At 44.5% G+C, this 22,961-nt stretch overlaps 1 protein-coding gene across 5 annotated transcripts in view; it reads left to right on the top strand.

The window, feature by feature from the left end:
• Nucleotides 1–22,961, top strand: part of TMTC4 (transmembrane O-mannosyltransferase targeting cadherins 4) — a 61,846-nt gene that overhangs the window by 22,038 nt on the left and 16,847 nt on the right. For 4 of the 5 annotated variants that reach the window (XR_012327758.1, XM_019920944.3, XM_033843693.2 and 1 more), the window contains 6 exons: nt 11,586–11,683; nt 14,774–14,866; nt 15,096–15,260; nt 16,168–16,370; nt 17,857–18,028; nt 18,117–18,248. Coding sequence is in view for 4 of the 5 variants with exons in the window: in XM_019920944.3 (XP_019776503.1) it covers nt 11,586–11,683; nt 14,774–14,866; nt 15,096–15,260; nt 16,168–16,370; nt 17,857–18,028; nt 18,117–18,248 (863 nt within the window). In the remaining variant the exon portion in view is untranslated. The remainder of the gene's footprint in view (nt 1–11,585; nt 11,684–14,773; nt 14,867–15,095; nt 15,261–16,167; nt 16,371–17,856; nt 18,029–18,116; nt 18,249–22,961) is intronic. The other variant, XM_033843692.2, reaches the window with a different exon arrangement.

Genomic DNA, 22,961 nt, shown 5'->3' with positions numbered 1-22,961 from the left:
TATTGTGAAATGATCACCACAGTAAGTCTAGCTAACATCCATCACCACCCATAGTTACAGAATTTTTTGTCTTCTGATGAGAACTTTTAAGATCTACCCTCTTAGCATCTTTCATATGCACAATACAGTGTTATTAACTATATAGTCACCATGCTGTACATTACATCCCCAGGACTCATTATTTATCGTGTTACTGGAAGTTTGTACCTTTTGACCGTTTTCACCCATTTCACACTGCTCCCCCATCTGTTCTCTGTATCTATGAGTTCAGTTTTGTGGGTTTTTTTTTTTTTTTCCGGTACGCGGGCCTCTCACTGCTGTGGCCTCTCCCTCCCGTTGCGGAGCACAGGCTCCGGACGCGCAGGCTCAGTGGCCATGGCCCCCGCTCTGCGGCATGTGGGATCTTCCCGGACCGGGGCACGAACCCACGTCCCCTGCATCGGCAGGTGGACTCTCAACCACTGCACCACCAGGGAAGCCCTTTTTTTTTTTTTTTTAAGATTCCACATATATGTTAGATCATACAGTATTTGTCTTTCTCTGTTTAACTTATCTCACTTAGCATAATGCCCTCAGGGTCTACCCATGTTGTCGCAAATGGCAAGGTTTCCTTCTTTTTATGGCTGAGTACTATTCCATTGTGTGTGTGTGTGTGTGTGTGTGTACATATTTTCTTTATTCATCTGTCTATAGACACATTGTTTTTGTGTCTTGCCTGTTGTAAATAATGCTGCAACGAACATGGGGGTCCAGATATCTTTTTTTAAAAAATTTATTTAATTTTTTGTTTTTGGCTACGTTGGGTCTTCGTTGCTGCACGCGGGCTTTCTCTAGTTGTGGCGAGCGGGGGCTACTCTTTATTGCGGTGCACGGGCTTCTCATTGCAGTGGCTTCTCTTGTTGTGGAGCACGGGCTCTAGGTGCACGGGCTTCAGTAGTTGTGGCATGTGAGCTCAGTAGTTGGGGCTCGTGGGCTCTAGAGCACAGGCTCAGCAGTTGTGGCGCACGGGCTTCGTTGCTCCGCGGCATGTGGCATCTTCCCAGACCAGGGCTCAAACCCGTGTCCCCTGCATTGGCAGGCAGATTCTTAACCACTGCTCCACCAGGGAAGCCCCAGATATCTTTTCGAAGTAGTGATTTCATTTCCTTAGGGTAAATACCCAGAAGTGGAATTGCTGGATCATAAGGTAGTTCCGTATTAAAATGCTAATGTGTCTTATCTACTCTCTATTAAATTTCCTTCAGTGCAGTAAAGCAGGACCCTTGATACTAATGAACATTCAGGTGTATATATTTTCATTTGGACTTTGAGATACCCTAAGAAATACATCTTTATTTTCTGCTGTCTCGTCAGTGTGGATGTACAAAAAGCCAAGGGCAAACACGTGTCATGGTAGCAGTGAGTCCTCGCCCCAGCTACTCGGGTCGCCTACATGTTTGTAAGTGTGCAGCTGAGAATCAAAACTTTTTTGTGGTAGAAGTTCAGTCCGGTACTTATTGGATACAAATAATAATAAACACTGTTTATTGTTTAAACTTACGTTTAAAGTGACCTGGTCTTTGTTCTTTTTGGATCTGAACATAAATTCAAAGAAAGGTCTAGCATTCATTGCTCATAAAATTGAAGTTTAAGAAAAGGGTTTTTACAGAAGAACAGATTTAATATGTTTTATAAGGGAACAAAAAAATTGAGTGCTCTGAAATTAATGATTTAACTAGTTAGAAAACTCTTTCAGAGGATACATTTCTTTTTGATAACCTCATTAGCTTTCTTTATAGATGCAGTGTCTTTATTATAAAGCTCTGGACAATTTTTAACTGCCTGAGTTTATTAACAAGCAATTCTGTGCTAACCTCTGGAATCCTAGCATTTTTAGAGAGTGGGAAAAAAAATCTCATGTAACATTTCTGTCGGCCTCTTTTCTTTTTTCTTTTTTTTGGTGCTTACATAGAATATCTCCAAGCAAGATCTTTTAGAACAGAATCTTTTTTTAAATAAGAAAATATCCTTATAAAGAAAGGATAATTATTCTTTAAAAAAATAAAGAAAGAAAAACACTAAGTCAGATGAAGTTGATGGTGCACTGGTTATTTTTTCTGAATGCCCGAAACAAAAAGTATTATTCTAATGATAAGACATCCTATCAACATTTCTCTCTCTGTTAAAGCCTAGTACGTATTTTGGATTGGAAACAGGTAATCTCTTTGCGCGATAAACTTGATAGAATAGCCAGAAACAATTTCTTTTATAAACTAATACCTTAAAATATTGTTTCATGGGAGTTCGGACGAAGAAGAGAAGTTTCATTAGTCTCATTTATAGTGGGACGGAGAGAATCTTTTCAAGAGGGGAAGGAATTTGCTACAAACCTAGAATAACCATTTTAAATTCTAAACTATTATGAAACACAAGGTCTCAAATCTCTGTTCTAAGTTCTTAAACTTTGTTGTGTTGCTCTCCTTGCCATAGTTCAGGCAGCTAAAACAGGATAACTCTTGATTCTTGGGGTCTCATTTCCTCCTGTTTTCCACTGTGATTCAAGACATGTTTTTCTTTGACTTAGAATTACACAGCTTAAAAGAAATTTGGGCAATCGTGTAACTCACATAGTCTAGGACACTTGTTTTTAGATTTGGGGTCGTTGCCATCTGAATTGTGACATCAGTATTCATGTGTGTTCTCTTTTCTCTCTTTCATGTTTCGTGGTTCGTACATTGCTCGATTCTCCCAAAACGGTCTTGTATTTTAGGACTGCAGTGTCTGACTTCTCTCATTCTGCGGGTGGAAGCACTGCTTGGTTGGCTCCCACTTTTGGAACGAGAATCTGATGCTCATTGTGTCGCTCTGGCAGAGGGAGTTGGGGCCACCTGTCAGGGTGGAGTGATTCCCACACACACACACCACGCCGTGCCAGTTTTAAGGCAGCAGAGATGCCAGGCATCGAGTGGTGAAGAGGGTAGCTCCTACAATGTGATGCTTTTTTCTGAAAGAAGAGCCTCCCACTTGAAAGCAGTGCCAAATCCGAGGCGCAGTGCTTCATTAAATTGATCACATCTGTTGGCACTTGTGGGTGTTGGCACTGACAAGTGTCTTTCTGTTAGTGCATGTGGGTGTTTTATTCCCGCCCCCCGCCCCCCGCTCCTTCCCCCACCCCCATCCCCACTGCCTATTAGCCTTTGCCTCCCTTTACCTAAGTGATTGGATTATCTCAGGTAACAGAGACATATACCGAAACAAAGAAAACACTTTCTAAACCAGTCTTTATTAAGTTCTGGATTATAAAGTGTTGATGTTTGTGAATGCTGCACAATTATCCTAGTTGTGTTCTTAAGTGATGAGAGATGTTGCATGGTGTAAGAATAGCTTTTTAGGGTTTTTAAAAAAATTTCCTCTCCTGGGTCATTGGTGCTTAAAATTTAGCAGACTGGATGGAGATGAGATGGAGAACTCTGTCAGAACCTGAGATGCTTACACAGAGCTATACACCAGTTAGAATTCCCTGTTTGGGAAAGACTTTTTTGAATAAAAGTAATTCATAAATGCAACTGCACTGGAGGCGATATCTGCCTCAGGATATTTATTTTTACTGTTTTTAACAGTTAATTCTAAATTTAAAACTAAAATAATCAGTTTCTCTTATGCATTTTTAATATTACTTATGTAATTTTTAAAAAATAATTTATTTTAGGGAATGCCCTGGCGGTCCAGTGGTTAGGACTCCACACACTCACTGCCGAGGTCTCGGGTTCAATCCCTGGTCAGGGAACTAAGTTCCCACAAGCTGCACGGTGTGGCCAAAAAAATTAAAGTAAAATAAATAAATTTTAAAAATAATAATTTATTTTGAAAAAGAGTCTCTTACATGATGAAGATTCTTCCCTTGTGAGGGGGTTCAAAGACTAAATTAAAAGTGAAAAGACTTGACTTCTGGCTGTATTTGTTCACATTAACAAATTAATAACTTTTTGGTATTAAATACCATCTCATAATTGCCTTCAAAATATAGTAAGGCTTCTAATAGACATGGAAATAAATGAAACCATTGACTCAACAAATATTTACTGAGTGCCAACTGTATGCAAGGTAGCCTCCTGTTATCTGTTTCAGTTGCCTTATTAAAATGCTCAAAGTTGGAAATAAAAGAGTAGCTTGCATTAGTTATTAAGTAAAAACATACAAAAACACAAGTCCAAATTTATCTAGATTAGCTGTATATATTGGCAATTATTAGCGTTAGTCACCTTGACAAATTAATACTCAAAGAAAATCTTAAATTGGGGAATTACATGGGTAAAGCTGTGCTAGAGGAGGTTTTATTACCAGAAGGCCGCTAGGCTGGGCTGTCCCCAAACTCAGGGCCACTTTCCCAGTTGATTAATTTTTATGAGGCCTTTCTTGATTGCCCCCAGTACTAGAAACACTTTATCAATGCTGTGTAGGTTGGCCTTGGTTTATCATGCACCTATATACAACACATTTGTAAAGAGGACCCCTTTGATTTATACGAAATAGTTTAAAACTACAGTTAGCTCTTGAGCAACATGGGTGTGAACTGCACGGGTGCACTTGTAGACGGATTTTTTTCAATACGCACTTCAGTCCTGCAGGACTGGAAGTTGGTTGAATCCGCGGATGTGGAACCTCGGATACCGAGGAACGTGGGGCACTGTCTGTGAAGTTATACCGAGGTGTCAGGCCCTGAATCTCCAGTTCGAGTCAACTGTATTAGTTTTACCCAGCTTTCTAGTTTGGATGGTGGGAAAACTGAAGTGTGTATGCATGCTTAGTCTTATGACTCCTGATAACATATCAACTGCTAGTCTGGTAGGGATTGGGGGAGAAATAATTGGATTTAAATAGGCAACGAATTTCGTATTTTCCGAGTTTTTCAAAGGCAGACTTGGAACACAAACACAGCTGTGCAGATCATTTCTTATATGAGCTGGGTCTCAGCACATGGTGTAAATAGTGCTGTGCAATAGGAAATACAGTGTGAGCCATTCAGGTCATAACAAAATTTCTACTGGCCACATTATAAAAAGAAACAGGTTAGATGAATTTTAACTATACATTTTTAGCCTGATATATCAAAAATATTATAATTTCAGCATGTAATCAGTGTACAAATGATGAAATGTTTAACATTCTTTTTTTCATACGGAGTCTTCAAACTCAGGTGTGTATTTGACCCTTCCAACACATCTCAATAGGTAAGAGGTACATTTCAGGTGCTCAGTAACTGGCATGCCTCCTCTTGGACAGTGGTGGTCTAGAATTTGGTTTTCTGAATGTGAAGCCATCACTGGGTTTACAACTGGTCCCTGAAATTGCCACTGTTGAGAAGTGACACTCATATTTAATAAACACTGAAACTGAAGAAACTTCTTCAGCAAAGACTCATCTTCATCTTTCGCACGTTTCCACGCTGGACATGTTTGAACAAAATCAGAAGTATAAGAGAAAAGTAAAGATTAGGGCTGTCCCAGAAGAGCTGTGATAAAGATTTGAGAGTTGGAGGGAGTCTGAGTCCCTTACAGAAATTTGGGATTTGAGAAGTGTGGTGAAATTATGGGGTGAGATTAGGGAGAAGGCTATCAGTGAACCTGAAGCTTGTGGGTTTTTTTATGTTATTTTTCTGTATTCCGTGAAATCTCTGATTTAGCCAACTGAGGAAAAATCCATTTTAAATTCCAGACAAGTGGAACGTGAGCCCATCACTTCCACAGCCCTGTAGTAATTTAACTTTGCATTAATGCAGTGCTTTCAAGAGCGGTCCTTTGGGTGTTTTAATGGAGGAACTGGGAATTCTTTTCCTATCCAAAACCACTGGTCCGTGGGGGGGAAATTAATCCCTGTTACAGTCAAGTAAAACACAAGCTAATTCAGTTTTTCTAGGAGGAAATAGAAAATAATCAAGGGCCTTGCTTTTAATGTTAAGAACAGGGAACATTACATTGGGAAATCATATTTTGTTTCCTTAAGAGGTATAAACACAGATTGTGGGAGTAGAAGCTTAAAAAATCAAATCCAGGTAAAGGGGCAAGGAAGGGAGAAGTCCATTTGGCTTTTTTTTTTTTGGCCATACTGCGCAGCTTGCAGGATCTTAGTTCCCCGACCAGGGATCGAACCCATACCCCCTGCAGTGGAAGCGCAGAGTCCCAACCACTGGACCACCAGGGAAGTCCCTCCATTTGGTTTCTAGTGAACTGCTGAACCTAATGCTTGGTGGGCATGAAAACAAATGGCTGAGGTCAACCTACAACACCATCTCCCATGCAGGGTGGTGTGGAGCCGGTAGGGGCATAGGAGCTAGGGTTGGGGTGTCTTTTACCCTGTAGAGGAGACTCCGTGGTAATTAATGGGTTCGTTTAAGGGTTCTATTTGCATATAACCTGCTGATAACGAGAAAATCCTGGAAGTGGTTAGACGCAGACTCAGGATGACGTGTTACCAGAGGAGGGGCTAAGTGAACACACGTATGCCAGGATGGAGAGGACAAGCCTTACGCTGTCACCCTCCGTCCATCACTGTCGTATGTCAGAAGGCATGGGCGTACCCGTGCTCTGGTGTGGTGTATCGTGAGTGTCATTACCTTTGCTTTGCCAGCTGGACCCTGTGCTCACCTGCTAAAACATGTGAGGCCTTTCTTTAAATCATATCCTAAAAGGAATTAACTAATAGCTTTAGGGTTATTTTGGCCTTTTTTGTTTGTTTTTAAAGCCTTGGTGTCTGTGAGCACTTGTCTGCTAATGATTGCTACAAATGCCCAAAGAAAATAATAAATTCCTGGGACTTCCCTGGCAGTCCAGGGGTTAAAACTCCACGCTTCCAATGCAGGGAGTGCGGGTTCGATCCCTGGTCGGGGAGCTAAGATCCCACATGCCAAGCGGCAGGGCCAAAAATAATAATAAATTCCAATAAATATGTAAACACCCCAGCGCAGTCATGTCTAATGTAACAAGGCTCTGTTGTTGTGGCTCGTAACTGTGATCTCTTGGTATTACATATAAAACGTAATTAATTTCTACAAGTGAAATTATCCATAGTTTGCTTGATGGAACTAAATATTCCGATATACAGTGGTTTGCGATAAAGAGAACTTGGCTCCCAGGCACTGTGCCACCTGGGCTATTGGAGAGGCACTGCTCTAGGGCAGCAGGAGGTGGGGGAAGGCTGGCGTGGGCTCGCTCTAAGAAAGCGTGTTACACGACCCAACGTTAAAACCGAAATGGGCTGTCATGGAAACTGTCATGGAAAGTGACACCCATCACTGACGTTCCTGAAGTCAAGGCCCCGTGGCCCCCGGCTGGAAACGTCTCGGAAGGGATTCCGGCCTTCCCGTCACTGCAAGGGAGATGATAGGCACAACCTCCCAGAGCGCTCCAGCTGTTCCTACACTGTGGTTCTGTGATTCGTCAGTTCCTTGCCCCTTCCGGTAGATAATCAGGTGCTGCGGATTCTGGAGCTTGGAGGAGTTGCTCCAAAGAGCCAGGCCTGGTGCCCGGGATGCACCGGTGAGCAAGCTTCCCATCTAGGGTGAAGCTTCTTGACCTTTAGCATCAGAATCACCTGGGGGGCTGGTTCAAAGGCTCACAGCTGGGCTCCACCCTGGAGTTTCTGAGTCCGAGGTTCTGGGTGGGGCCTGAGAGTCTGCCTTTCTTACAGGATCTCAGGGTAGGTCCATGGACCACACGCTGTGAGTGGCACAGGTTTAGTGCAATGGTCTCAACTGGGCGTGATCCCCTCCCACCCCCAGGACATCGGGCAAAGTCTGACATGTTTGCTCGTCACCACTGAGGGCTGGAAGTGCTACTGGCATCTCATGGGTAGAAACAAGGGAGGCTCTAAACGTCCTACGATGCAGAGAATTGGCCCACCCAAATGTCAGCAGTGCCAAGGGTGAGAAGCCCCATCTGGGGAAAATACAGAAAAATCAAGCATTTGCAATAAAGTGTGAGAAGAATGTAGGGATTGATTGTGCTGAGGGCAGTTTAGGTGCTATGCTGGGCCTAACTTAATCTAGGGGGTCAGTTAGGGGCACCGGCGTGTGTGAGACAGACCCTGCTCTTGGGCAGTCAGGTGTGCCCACAGTAGGACCACGTGCTGTTGTTCTAACTGTGAATAAAGCCCAGTGAATTGGGAAGGGAGGCTGCCCAAGAGAGTGGGAGTGGGTCGCACAGCCTAAGTGACCTTTGGCAGCTGAATAAGATGGCAGGATTCTGCCGGGAACGTTCTAGCCTAAGAGAGTGGAATGTGCAAAGCCCAGTGAGCAGGTTGACCCGTGTGCCTGGAATATAGACCGAGGGAACCCGGAGAGAGGCTGTGTCGCCCAGCAGCAAGGCCTTAAATGCCATTCTCAGCACTGGGACCCCTTTATCACGTCAGCGGCAGGAAGGATTGGAAAGGCTTACAGCAAGAGTGTTCGTTGTGTTTTATGGGACAGTGGATTCCAAATCAGTGAGGCTTTCTTGTTTGTTGATCATTTGGCGTGGTGAAAAGCCTTCTGGTGCCTCAACTATACAGCCAAATAAGACTTTTCTGTATTCTATTAGTTCTGCCTGTTTGTACATTAAATTTGGAAATTTGACATACGGAGGGTCCCAAGAAAAGCTGAAAGGGTTAGAAAATGTTGGCCTTTGTGTCCTTTTGCTAGACTTCCGAATCTCTCCAGCCATCATAGCCTGTTTGTGACTAGGACGCTTTCCCCGCCAGCCTACTGGGCCCTTAGCAGCAGGGGGTTCAGTCCTGCTCACAGTTTGTTGAGAGTCCAGGGGGCTCGGCTGGTTGCAGACCCTCGATATGTTGAGAGGAGTCTCCACCCACACGTAGAAAGTTCAAGGCTAGCAGCACTTCCCAACCCAGACCCCACAGCTGTTTCAGGACAGGGAGCCCAGGACTTTCATCCTGGGGTTTTGCTGATGATTCTTATATATTCATTTCACTCAGGATCTGCATCACACACACACACCCCTTAATTGTTGGTTTCTTGCTCAAGCAGTTTAATGAGAACCAAGGTGCATCTTTTCACTGAATAACAAGCTTGGCACATTTTGGTGACAAGGTGACAGATCAGCCACCCCCTTGCATCAAAGCCCCATTGAAAGACCTTCTCCCTCAAACCTGGGGTGATTTTGCTGATTAATGTGCAACAAACACTGAATGCTTTCTGGGGTCCTGGCACTATACCAAGTGATTTTTTTTAATGTGTAGTTTTTAGTATGGTTTTTAATACATGCACATAGTTAAGAAAATTTAGACAGTATGAAACATTACCCGGTGAAAGTAAGACTTCCTCCCTCTCCTACCTGAATTTTTCTTCTTAAAACTGTTCAGAAACTACCGTAGTTAGTTTCACCTGTGTTCTCCAGAGATATGTTTTGCATTTACAAGCATAGTTATGTAACTTTTAACACAAGTGGCCAGGTACTTCTATACTTTTTTTTCTCTTTCAAGTAGGGGATACATAGGTAATGTTGCCCCCATTTTATTGATGAAGTCACTGAGATGGTTAGTAAAAGTAACTTGCTCAAGGCTACTTGGTAAACGGCAGAGCTGGAATTTAGACCAGGAGTTCCGGTTTTAAGCAGAGGTGACCCAAGATTGATGGGCACCTCCTCCAAGCAGGTTCACTTTGCCCTACCTCAAACTTAGGTGTGTTTTAAATTTTTATTTTTTAAATTAAGTTTTTAAATTGAAGTATAGTTGATTTACAATGTTGTGTTGATTTCTGCTGTACAGCAAAGTGATTCAGTTATACATATATGTACATTCTTTTTTTAATATTTTCCATTATGGTTTATCACAGGACATTGAATAGTTCCCTGTGCTATAGAGTAGGACCTTGTTGTTTATCCATCCTATATATAAAAGCTTACATCTGCTCACCCCAGCCTCCCCCTCCATCCCTCCCCCAACCTCCTCTCCCTTGGCAACCACCAGTCTGTTCTCTATGTCCATGATTCTGTTTCTGTTTCATAGATAGGTTCATTTGTGTCATATTTTAAATTCCATATATAGGTGATAACATATGGTGTTTGTCTTTCTTTTTTTGTTTTTTTGTAAATTTATTTATTTCTGGCTACGTTGGGTCTTTGTTGCTGCACGCGGGCTTTTCTCTAGTTGCGGCGAGTGGGGGCTACTCTTCATTGCGGTGTTCGAGCTTCTCACTGCGGCAGCTTCTCTTGTTGTGGAGCACGGGCTCTAGGCACGTGGGCTTCAGTAGTTGTGGCACGTGGGCTCAGTAGTTGTGGCTCAGGGCTCTAGAGCACAGGCTCAGGAGTTGTGGCGCACGGGCTTAGTTGCTCCACGGCATGTGGGATCTTCCCAGACCAGGGCTCGAACATGTGTCCCCTGCATTGGCAGGCAGATTCTTAACCACTGCGCCACCAGGGAAGTCCCATGTCTTTCTCTTTCTGACTTACTTCACTTAGTATGATAATCTCTAGGTCCATCCATGTTGCTGCAAATGGCATTATTTCCTTCTTTTTTATGGCTGAGTAATATTGTGTATATTACTCAATATACTGTATATATTGTGTATACACATTGTGTATATATACCATATCTTCTTTATCCATTCATCTGTCAATGGACATTTAGCTTGTTTCCATGTCTTGGCTGTTGTGAATAGTGCTGCTGTGAACATAGGGGTGCTAAACTTAGGTCTTTTTTAAATGTTTGTTCACCATCTACCTCAATGAGGAGGTGAGGGTGTCACAGAGGAACAGAGAGGAGCATCACATGTGCCCTTTCTTCTCCTCCTGAGCAGTTCAGCTCTGGCCCCCAACTTGCATCCACCAGCCACCCGCCAGTGGATAGCAGACCCACCCTCCTCAGAAGGCCATTTAGGGACCATCAGTTATGACTGGAGCTCAGCCCCACCCAAGCTGCTTACTACAGCGGTCACATTTCTGGTGATGCTTTGACTTCCTGTTGTTGCTTGAGTGTCCATGCATGTGGCCTCACTGGTCCTGCATCCTGCATCCTACAGAGCTATTCCACGATGGTAGCAGAGCAGACGTTCCTAAGCCACCAGGTGTTTAGAGAGCCCAGACTCCACCCGGAAGGGGTAGCCGCTCTCAGAGCAGTGCTGGACTCCAACCCTGGGAGTTGTCGAGATTCTTAGAGCAGATTGGGGATTCCCGTCGCCCCCTGTTGTAACAGCAGCAGTGACTGCTGGGTCCTGTGCAACCAGATGCAGTGCATACATCCCCAGTGAGAGTTCTTGGCACGCCCTCTCAGAATGGCCTGTTAGGTGACTGGCCAGGTAGGAAGAAGGAACTTGCCCCCTGGGGACTCTGCCTTGAGATGTCTTTGTGGCCAGGGCTGCATTACAGTGCCTCCCAAAGGCTCTGGGCACCTGCTGGGGTCCCCTTGAGAAGGAGATGTGTGTGCCATGTAGAGGGTGCTGTCTAACCAGAAGTGTGGGTCTAACACACTCACCCACAGAGAAATGCTGTCCGAAGACCAAACTGTTTTTAAATTGTGGCTATTGAAGGTGCATGCTTAGAATTTTAGTTCCAGGTGTTAACAAGACTGAGCTATATCGCATGACTTCTGTATTTGTCATTTCTCCTGATTGGCAGCTAACAAGGAGGGGACGCAGTCCACGTTCTGGGTGTTGCTAAGTATCCTTCTGGGAGCAGTGGCCATGCTGTGCAAAGAGCAAGGGATCACTGTGCTGGTAAGACCTGAGGTACCATCGGGGCCTGTCTCCCTACACCCCCTTTCCCTCCCGTAAGGACATTTTGGGCTGCCCTGCCCCAGTGACCTCCTCTACTGCACCCCGTTACTGGCCTTCAGTCCTACACCGTTCTGGACCAATTAATTACCTGTGCTGTCATGCCCCTGGCGGTTTGCGTGGGAATTGACTGTCTCAGTTGCCTCTCATCAGAACTGGTGGACACAGAGTGGGGACAGTTCCTGAAGACTAGTGATTAGCCCTCTTGGAGAGGTCCTAGGGAAAAGAGAAACAAGACTGCTGTGGCTTTTCTGGGGTGCTCTCATGTCGGCAGTCCTAAATACAGCAGTGTTCTAAATACAGCAGTGTTCTGACCCCACCTCTGCTCCAAACGTGCATTGATGTGCGTTACGTTATACCCAGCTTCACCTGAAACATCAGAGAGGAGAGGAGAGGGCTCTGAAGAGTCCAGGCATGCACCTCCTATGTCCGATCTAAGTTGAAGCCCCAAAAAGAGAGAGGCATTGAAAGGCACTCCCCTTTTTCTCCATTCTAGCCAGTTTTCCCACCTTACATTATTACAGGGAAGCTGAGACATTAGGGATGTGCGCGGACGTAGAGAAATGGAAAACAGAGATGGGGGGGGTGTGGCTCGTATCGGAAGCTGTGGGAAAGAAAGAGCGGTCTGAGCTCTTTGGGGTTTGACACCAGCCGAGGCTGGTTTTATTGGGCTTGGTCTGTAGGATTAAGGTTAGCCAGCTAGGAAATGGCATAGAATTACTGTGCAAAGATACTTGAACTTCATGAGTTATTTTTTAAAAGTTTGCTCTAAACCAGTGTTTCTCAACCTTGGCAGCACTGGTATTTGGGGATGAATCACTCTTTCTTTGGGGTGTGTCCCGTGTATCATAGGATATGTTCCTGGTCTCTACCCACTAGATGCCAGAAGGACACCCACCCTCAGTTGTGACAACCTAAAATGTCTCCAGACATTGCCAGACACCCCCTGGCGGGAGGGGGAGGACAAAATCAACCTGCGAGAAACACCGCTGTAAACCCATGCTTGTCTCAAAGTGTGGGTTTTGAGGACCAGTAGCAACTGCACCGTCTGGGAGGGTGTTAGAAACTTATGATCTCAGACCCCACCCCAGGCCTGCTGAGTCAGAATCTCCCCTTAACAAGGCTCCCAGGGCTTCCCTGATGGCACAGTGGTTGAGAGTCCGCCTGCCAGTGCAGGAGACACGGGTTCGTGCCCCGGTCAGGGAAGATCCCACATGCCGCGGAGCGGCTGGACCCGTGAGCCATGGCCGCTGGGCCTGCGCGTCCGGAGCCTGTGCTCCACAACGGGAGAGACCACAGCAGTGAGAGGCCCGCGTACCGCAAAAAAAAAAAAAACAAGGCCCCCAGGTGACTTCTACGTCCATCAGTGTTTGAGAAGCACTACAAAATTAGGTTGGATTTACATGAATAAAGATACGGTGAAATTGAGCAGGTTTCAAAAAAATCTGACTAGAATGTGGACACTTCAGTGATGAATTTCCACGGGAAGGAGGAGGGAGTGCCAAACTCGTGTTCGGCTCAGTCCTCGTGACGACATGACCCCGTCATCCCTGGGTGACTGTCCTATAGCTCCCAGGCAGGAAAACAAATGGTATAAGAAGACAGCACAGCTCAACAGGGAGCTTCTGCCTTCTAGAAAATGGTTCAGACCCAGGCAGAAATGGCCCTCTGTGACCCACTAAAATCATTCATCTAATGGGTGCATAAAATCAGGATTCTGTGAAGTGATTAACCCAGCACTGGCCTGTGTATTGGATAATTAATGGCTCCCAGCATTTATGGGAGGGGGTTAAGTAGGGAAGCCACCCTTGCTCTGAAAACCACAAATTACCACTGGCTTCTGATGATTTAGGATCTTCTTTGCCACGAAGCCCCATACTAAAAAGAGCCCCGTCATTGAGGGGCAGCTTGAACCGTCTACGCAGTGTCTGTTCTGACCACTTTACCTGCTTCCGGCAGGGAGTTCAGCCACATGACGTTGCTTGCAGTGGCCCCATTTGTAGGAAGTCCACTGCAGGGTAGAGAGTAGAGTCCAAGGCCAGATGAGCCTTCAGCCTGTGACCGTAGGTGTCATAGCTTCAAGAGCAGCCATCACCTGCTAGCAAGGAGCTATCGTGATGCTACTGGAAGCTGTTAGCAGCAATGGAGCTGCAGTATCACACTCCCAAGGGCCAGTGGCTCCACGTAATTGGAGTTATTTGTCATCCCCCTAAAAGTTGTGGGCAGCGGTGGCTGTCCTCCACACAGGCGGGTCAGGCTGGCCGAGGCTCTGCCGTCTTCAGGGTGTGGTCTCCAGTGTCACTCTGAATAGCTCCATCATCTCTGCCACAGCTGGACAGGAAACCGAGGGGGGCGGGGCACCCCAGCCTATGTCCAAACCTCCAAGATGGCACGTTATCACTTCTGCCCACATCCCATAGGCTGGAACTCAGTCACGTGACCATGCTTTCCTGCAGGGCTGGCTGTGTGCCCGGCAGGAAGGGAGATCTAGCGGACAGCCAGGAGTGTGAACCTGAGAGGTCTCCGGAGCCCCACCGGAGACTCTACGTTCTGCTCCCTGTCTTCCGTGGCATTTGCCCAAATCAGGCAGCACCTGGGGTTCCTGAAGTGTAATTACTTACTTGGCTGGATTTTCAAGGTTGATGACTGCCTTTATCTTCTTAGGCGTGACCACTGCACAGGTGCTGGCTCTTACAACTAAGGGACTTGAATAGTAAAGAAAAAAATGGAAGCGGGGGGCCTCTGCAGAGCTTCTCCTGGGAACCCCAAAGGTCTAGCTCTCCTGCATCTTATAGTACTCTTATATGCAGACTAACAGGGATTTACTAGATAATAAATTTGATATAATACATGAGCTCATTTCATAGGAACAGTAAGATTTTTCGGTTTTGTTTTTAGAGCTAAAGAGGTCATCTGTGATGATCTAATCCAGGACATTTCTTGTCTAGATTCAGCAATAAAATTGTGACGGATAATTGTTATCTAATCAGAGTTAGGCTGCCCCATCGCTGATTCCTTGCTTTGCTCTCTTAGGGTCTGAATGCCGTCTTTGACATCTTGGTGATAGGCAAATTAAATGTTCTGGAACTGGTCCGGAAGGTACTACATAAGGACCGATCATTAGAGGTGAGTATCTGCTTTTGTCTCCAGCCCAGATGCAGAAAATGTCAAGTACCAGCGGATTTAAAATGCCATTTTCAAAGTATTTCTTGCGACTTTGAATTCTAAAATAGCCAGCCCTTTAAAGCACGGTGTCAGTGCGGTTCAGCCAGAACTGCTGCACCTTTGTACCTGGCATGGCCACACTTTTATCTGAAAACTCTGAGATGTCAGGGGCCTTGCGGTGTCCTTTCAGAACACTGGCGTGCTCAGGACTGAGGGCCTCCTCTTCAGAATGAGTCTCCTGGCCTTGGGGGGAACAGGGGTGCTCTACGTGCGCTGGAAGATCATGGGCACCGGCCCTCCAGCCTTCACCGAAGTCGACAACCCTGCCTCCTTCGCCAGTAGCATGCTGGTCAGGGTGAGTCCTGAGTCTGCCCTCCGATGGGTCCTCTTCTTTGCCCACCAGATTCCCAGCTCTCCCCTCCCTCCCTCCCCTGCACCCACAGAAGCTCCCATAAGCAGAACACTTCCACGTGTATTTCCTCTCACCAAAGATGTTCTAGGATGAAACCAGGTTTTTATTAGGGCATTGAGAAGGTATAAACCCTTTGTATTTCCTTTCTAAACAAAATTAAAGAGGAGTGGTTTAGAAAATGTCAGGTTTCTTGCCAGCCTCCTTAAATTGTCCCCTAACCCCATCACTTTGGTTATAAAGGAAACTGACATGGCGGGGTTAAGATAAAATATAACCAGATTGGCAGTATCTTTTTTTTTTGGCCACACCTCGCAGCATGTGGGATCTTAGTTCCTGGACCAGGGATCAAACCCGTGCCCCCTGCAATGGAAGCATGTAGTCCTGACCACCCCCTGTGGTCTCTTTAAAAGTCTATGGTGTCCAGACTTTCTTGTAAAGGTTTGCTTTTTCTGAAGGCAAGGGTATCTTAGCTGTGCCTTCAGAGACAGAAATCAAGGACCGTAGGACCCTATACTTAGGTTGTCTGGCACATGGGTGACCCCTGGGCCTCAGATTTCCTGGGTCACAGACTTTGGGCATCAGTGAGTAATCAGGACATAGTGTCACCAGAAATATAACAAATGTATAACAGAGTCTGGTGGCTTTGCTGTATTTTTATCTATTAAAAATCTCAATGCATTTAGTAAACTGCAAACTATAGCCCGTGCCCAAGTAGAACGTGGCAACATCTTATTTTATACAACTGCTCTCCTTGAGCAGAAACATATGGATGCCTCCAAAGTGAAGCTAGGATATATTTTTTTTCCAAGTTCAGTATCAAATAAATGTTTGTTTTTCTTTTGACTGACAGGCCATAAACTATAATTACTACTATTCCTTGAATGCCTGGTTGCTGCTGTGCCCCTGGTGGCTGTGTTTTGATTGGTCAATGGGCTGCATCCCCCTCATTAAGTCAGTCGGGGACTGGAGGGTAATTGCCCTAGCAGCACTCTGGTTCTGCCTAATTGGCCTGATATGCCAAGCCCTGTGCTCTGAAGACAGCCACAAGAGACGGTAAGAGGCCAAGCTGAATTTTAACTTCTACACGGGGTGGAGTCAGAGCATTTTGCTAAATCCAGCACTGATCATTTTAACGATTTTGTGGAAGTAATATCTAAGGACCTTTATTTCAAATACATGTTTATGGCCAGGATGAGTTCTATCCATTTGGAATCCATGGCTGGCTTCAACTAGTGGGGAGTGAACTTGGAGGGGGGGAGTTGCAGATGACTGCTTTATCTGTCCCTCCCTCTTTCCCCGTGAAGCAGCATTTTGAGATCCTTTTCGCTGTAGGTGGTAAAGAGTAATTTATGGTCAGAACTGAGAGTGTAATTGATGTGTGTTGTGCCCATTATTTCACAATTCTGCTTCAGAAAACCCTAGTGGATGCTACAGTGATTCCTTCTCTTGTTATTTGGTACAAAATAAATTGCCACCCCAAAGAGCCTGTTCTTTCTCACACCCCAGAAAAGGGAAAAAAAGGTTATTGAGAAAATAATTGGGGGAAAAACAAATGTGTTTTATGAGAAAGAAAGCTATTTAAGAAGATTTCCTTTAAGCATAAGTGTTGATGGAATTAGATTAGTAATTTCTCAAAATAAATTCAGTTTTAAGTTTACCCGTGGCTTAAATTGGTACGTAATTCTAAAGGGCGACAAGCCATAGTCCCAATCCACTATACACGTGCAATAGGATTTTTCTAGTACTCCAGGCACAGGGTCTGGGAAGGAAGGAGCCACCGCATTTGACCTGGCTTCTTTTTTTTGTTTGTTTTTTAATTTTACTGAAGTATAGTTGAGTTACAATGTTATGTTAATTTCTGCTGTACAGCCAAGTGATTCAGTTATACATATATATTCTTTTTCATATTCTTTGCCATTATGGTTTATCACAGGATATGGAATATCGTTCCCTGTGCTGTACAGTAGGACCTTGTTGTTTGACCTTGCTTCTTAATTCATCCTCTTACATCTGTGGGAGATTGGGAATGATTGCCTACTTCCAGAAGTGTTCCACTGCTCTTGGCTTTCTTTTTACTTGACTGAAATTGATGCCATAGCGCCCAAAAATGATATTAGTTTATTTCAGATTTCATGAAGTTTAAACCAGTTAAGTAGCATTACTTCTGTTAAGTTTGGCAGGGATGGGGGACTAAATTGGTCTAATTGGGACCAATATCCATTGAGCTATTCAGCGCCTACACAGTTTAAGGTATAGTCAGGGGCAGGTGCATTCATAGGCCTCGCAAAGTAATCGTTCTAACTTTATTCATGTGAATTTTGTGACATGTAAGTTTTATCCTTATGCTTGACGCTAAGTGCCTTAGTAAGATTTTTATATCTTATCCTAATGCTGCCTGGTTAGACCCTCTCTACTGATGCCATTTCTCAGTTGCTGGCATGAAAAAAAAGGGGGGCGGGCCTTTATCGTGAATTTAATGTTAAGGAGGACATGTTTCTGGAACAGTCTAAAAGTAACCATTTTAATTCTCATCTTCCAGGATCCTCACGCTGGGCCTGGGACTTCTCATCATTCCATTTCTTCCTGCGAGTAACCTGTTCTTCCGGGTGGGCTTCGTGGTGGCAGAGAGGGTCCTGTACCTCCCCAGCGCTGGGTACTGCATGCTGCTGACTTTCGGATTTGGAGTTCTCAGTAAACATACTAAGAAAAAGGTATTGGCCCAGAGCGGTGGTGCCGTTCCTGACCAAGACGACGGGTGGATTTTACTAATGACATTTCCCATGTCCCTCTCTTCTTAAGAAACTGATTGCTGCTTTCGTCCTGGGAATTTTATTCATAAACACGCTGAGATGCGTGATTCGCAGCGGCGAGTGGCGGAATGAGGAACAGCTTTTCAGAAGCGCCCTGTCTGTGTGTCCTCTCAACGCCAAGGTATGTTGGCTGCCATGTTCTAAGTTCGACAGCGGAGTAAGGAGAATGTTTACCTTCACACGGAATCCGGCATATGACCTTGATCATATACTTGGGGTTTTTCTTTTTTTTTTTCTTTTAAATGATTTTCACAAAATTTATTAAAATGGCAGTTAGCCAAAATAATACAAAAGAAATTATTGAAACCAGACAATGTCAGTGAAACAGCGGATTACCTAAACAAGTTTTTACTCATCTTCCAGTTGGTCCAAATCATGGATTAAAGTGGTGGCAGGGAAGGTAACTCCACATATCTAGTCTGGGGTCTGGGGAGGCCCACGGTCGAACCATGTAGAGCACACTTTTCAAAACACGTGCTCCGGCCTCCTGAAATCTGTAACTGGAAGATGATAATACCTGTGAGTGGACAGCAGTTCAGTTCAGGAAGTTTAAAGGACCCTGTGGGGTGTTCAGCAGCACACAGTTCTATCAAACCTGTGGCTTCTCTACTTGGGATTCTTTTTGCCAGATTAGGTAAAAATAAATATACAGACTTTAAAATTGACAGTGTTTTTGTTGACACAGTCTGGTACGAGTATGTTTCACTTGTATCCTTGATGAATTTCTTCACTTACCCAGCTGTGCCTCTTTGGGCAAAGGGGCGGGGGGGTATTGGTGGGGGAGGGACACGAGACAACAGTGCCTATCTCCTGGGTTTGTTGTGAGGCTTTAATGAAATGTGGCCTCTGAAGTGCCCTGACATGGTACTTAGAACATAGTGGGTGATCCAGAAATGTTTGCTTTCATAGGCTCCTTTTAGTTTTGGTTGTCCCATTAAATGAAAAGAAGGGAATGATACTTGCTCAAAATGGGAGGCCAAGGGCTTCCCTGGTGGTGCAGTGGTTGGGAGTCCGCCTGCCGATGCAGGGGACACGGGTTCGTGGCCCGGTCCGGGAAGATCCCACATGCTGTGGAGCGGCTGGGCCCGTGAGCCATGGCCGCTGAGCCTGCATGTCCGGAGCCTGTGCTCCGCAACGGGAGAGGCCACAACAGTGAGAGGCCCACGTACCGCAAAAAAAAAAAAAAAAAAAAAAAAAAGGGAGGCAAAGGAGTTAGGTTAGAAGAATTCTCTGTTAGTATAGATCATTATTATTATTAAATAACGGTCCCGTTCTCCTTTGGTGTCATCAGAGTTGGAGCTTCCTAGGATGCTTAATTGTGATGGGGGAGGATAAAAACTCCATGGAGCTCTGTCTCATTTCCACATTCTATATTTAAGAGAAAACGGTGATTTCAGGCAAAATTATATGAAGAATTCTAATGAATAGTTGATGTCTTATTGTGACCGTGGAGTGAGGGATACTATAAAAGGTGCTGACTCCTTGTTTGCCTTTTCCTTGGATTAAAAAAAACCTTGTTTGTGTTTTATAGTTAGAGGCTGAGATAAGAGTGAATTATTTCAAGCTTTTATTGTTAATTTGATTTGCTGACCTAGCCATTTATTTTATGCTATTAAAAATAAATTGCCTGTGATTTAATTTCATAATGTTAATAGATTTGCTTTATTTTTACTTTTCTGTTTGAATGGCAGTAATTACCCCTTCTATTTATATAGTTCTTCTGCAGAAGGAACTCAGATTTCTTTGTAGAGGCTCTATCATTAATCTCCATTATTCTCCCTCGAAGGTTGTCAGAGAGGTTATTTTCTTTAATTTTCCAAATGAAAGAAACTGAGGCATGGAAAGATGGAGCTGACTTTATCTAAGTTAGTAACTTAGGTGGTAGATAGAGGCCTGGTATAGTGCTGTGCCCAGGTTACCCTAGTAAATGAGGGAGTATGGGACATATGTGATGTTTGAGCCTATACGTCTGCCTTATGATTTCATATGTTAAGGCTAGAAAACACAGGGGGTGTGCAGATGGTCATGCACATAATCATATGTCTGTGTGTGTGGTTTTCTCTTTTAAATTTACGACATACATACAAGACCTCATCTTCAGAATGGACCCAGTAGTGATAAGCCTTTCCAAGAACATTTTTCAGTGATGCCATTCAGTATGAGCAAGATAGGTTTCTTTTTTTTTTCTTTTTACTTCCCACTATAAACTGAAGTATAATAAAGTTCTCTTTACTTCCCTTTTTGGGAGTGGGGGAGCTAGGTTGATTTCAGGGAAGAGATCTCATTTAGAAAGACACTGGTTTCATTCAACTCTATTGCAGGAGATACATTTTTCTGCACTCATTTCCACCTTACATTCACTGACTATTAAGTAAGCATTTGGCACCTGGCTGTCAATTAGGCCCAGATTTACAAATGAGACTCAGTGCTGTGCCTGGTCTGCATTTGAATTACCCACAGTCCCTTGCATATGGTAGGAACTCGGTATTAGTGACTGAATTGAGACAATAGAAATTAAATTCCTACTATGGATGAGACACCAAGTATCTGATAGTATTTGCAGCCATTCTTAGTTTTCAAGGCTTGAAAGTGTGTGACACTTTGTGTCAAACCTGGGATACAATTCTAAATTCTTTTAACAACGAAAGGGATCATATACCACAATGAGGTATTTCCTTAAGGATGAGCCCGGATGGGTTATAGGATTTTTATGTGTTTAAAACATTTTTAAGTTTAACATGAAGTTTTAACAGGAAATTTGAAAGAAACTGGTTTTAGCATTGCTGTTGAATGTACCTCCTTCCCTATGGATGCTTTCACCTCGTTTGCATTTACATATCCTTGGGTTGCAACGGTGGGTTTTCTCTGTGGCTTCTGTGCTGGTTCGTTGCCTCAGCATATGAATCACAAAGGCAGGAGGGAAAGTTCAAGGATAAATAGGCTTTTTCAATCCTTTACATTTCCGGGGGAACAAAAATCACTCATTCTTTAAACTCTAGTTCAGGTAAACTGTTTCGTAGAGGTTTGCTTTGGTTTTTCACAATGGGTTATCTAGGCAGCTGTTTTCTATTCAAATACTTCCCTCCATGTCACACATAGGATAAGGCTGGCCTGTTTACCAGTCTTAATTATGGACAGGGCTGTCCAGTTTTTAACTAGTTCCATTGAATTCACTGCAGTCTGATTTTGCAAAGCAACCCTCTGCCCTCCCCTGATCTCCTGGTCCGTGGCGTCGGGTCTAACAGAACAGCGGCTCTACTGCAGAGGGCAGTTCAGCTCTTTGTCTGAGCTTTTTATTGAGAAAACAGAATTTCCCGTAACAAAGGAAAGCAGCAGGAGCTCAGGGGCGGAAGACGCAGGAGCTGTGTTGAAGTCTGCATAGAAGCTGTGTTTGTATTCTGGGGACTGCAGGCACATACGTCCTCACTCACAGGTTGGAGTCTCCAGATTCGGTCCCTTTGTGTGTGGGGCGTGAGGGAGTGGGTAAACACTTCCAGACTGGGGCTGGGGGAGGCTCAAAATCAATCCACTTCGAGCCCACTTTTCAAAACCCACCATCAAGCCATAGCATTAACTAGTCTCCTGCAAGCTATAGCATAAAGATGGTAACACCTACAGATGGACAATAATTTGGTTTAGGAAGTTTAAATTATACGGGGTGTGCTGCGCAATATTATACATTTCTATCGCCTGTGATTTCCCCGTTTGTGATTCCTTTTGTCCGATGAGGTAAAAATAGATGTATAGAGTTTAAAATTGGCAGTTAAAAAACAAATCTCGGGCTTCCCTGGTGGCGCAGTGGATAAGAATCCGCCTGCCAATGCAGGGGACACGGGTTTGAGCCCTGGTCCGGGAAGATCCCACATGCCGCGGAGCAGCTAAGCCCGTGTGCCACAACTCCTGAGCCTGTGCTCTAGAGCCTGCGAGCCACAACTACTGAGCCTGTGCTCTAGAGCCTGCGAGCCACAACTGCTGAACCCACGTGCCACAACTACTGAAGCCGGTGCATCTAGAGCCCGTGCTCTGCAATAAGAGAAGCCACCTCACTGCAACGAAGAGTAGCGCCTGCTCACTGCAACTAGAGAAAGCCCAGCAACAAGGACCCAACACAGCCAAAAATAAATAAATAAACTTATTTAAAAAAAAAAATCTCTGTTACGTATGTGCTTAAAGAATGTCACAGTGCTCTATACCCTTCCAGAAATATCAGTATTTTTGAAGACGTGCTATCACTGTAGGTTAAGATTGATAAGGCAGGATGTGATTATTCTTTTAAAAGGGGTTTTGAATGTTCAGATATAATGCTACTTGATTGTGCTCAAACCATTATTGTAATTCACCATGTATCAGTCTGCTAGGGCTGCCATAAGAAAATACAATGGACTGGGTGGCTTAAACAACAGAATTTTATTTTCTCCCAGTTCTGGAGGCCGGAAGTCCAGGATCAAGGCATCAGAAGAGCTGGTTTCTCCTGAGGCCTCTCTCCTTGGCTTGCAGATGGCCACCTTCTTGTGTGTCCTCACACAGCCTTTCATCTGTGTGCAGGCATCTCTGGTGTTCTCTGTGTGTCCAAATTTCCTTCTCTTATAAGGCCATCAGTCAGATTGGATTAAGGCCCCGAAGAGCCTCATTTCAACTTAATGACCTCTTTAAAGACCCCCATCTTTCAATACAGTCACATTCTGGGGTGCTGGGGTCTAGGACTTCAACATATGAATTTTGGGGTCACAGTGCAGCCCTTAACACCCAAAAGTAACATTATTTTACCTTAAAAAATAATACATGGGGTAAATGAGTGGGTCTAGAAATTGTCTTGAGCAGCCCGGCCCCATTT

The sequence above is a fragment of the Tursiops truncatus genome, chromosome 18 (assembly GCF_011762595.2).
Source record: "Tursiops truncatus isolate mTurTru1 chromosome 18, mTurTru1.mat.Y, whole genome shotgun sequence".
Taxonomy (NCBI): Eukaryota; Metazoa; Chordata; class Mammalia; order Artiodactyla; family Delphinidae; genus Tursiops; species Tursiops truncatus.
The sequence above is the reverse complement of the archived record's forward strand: the minus strand, read 5'-3'. Positions and strand labels throughout refer to the sequence as shown.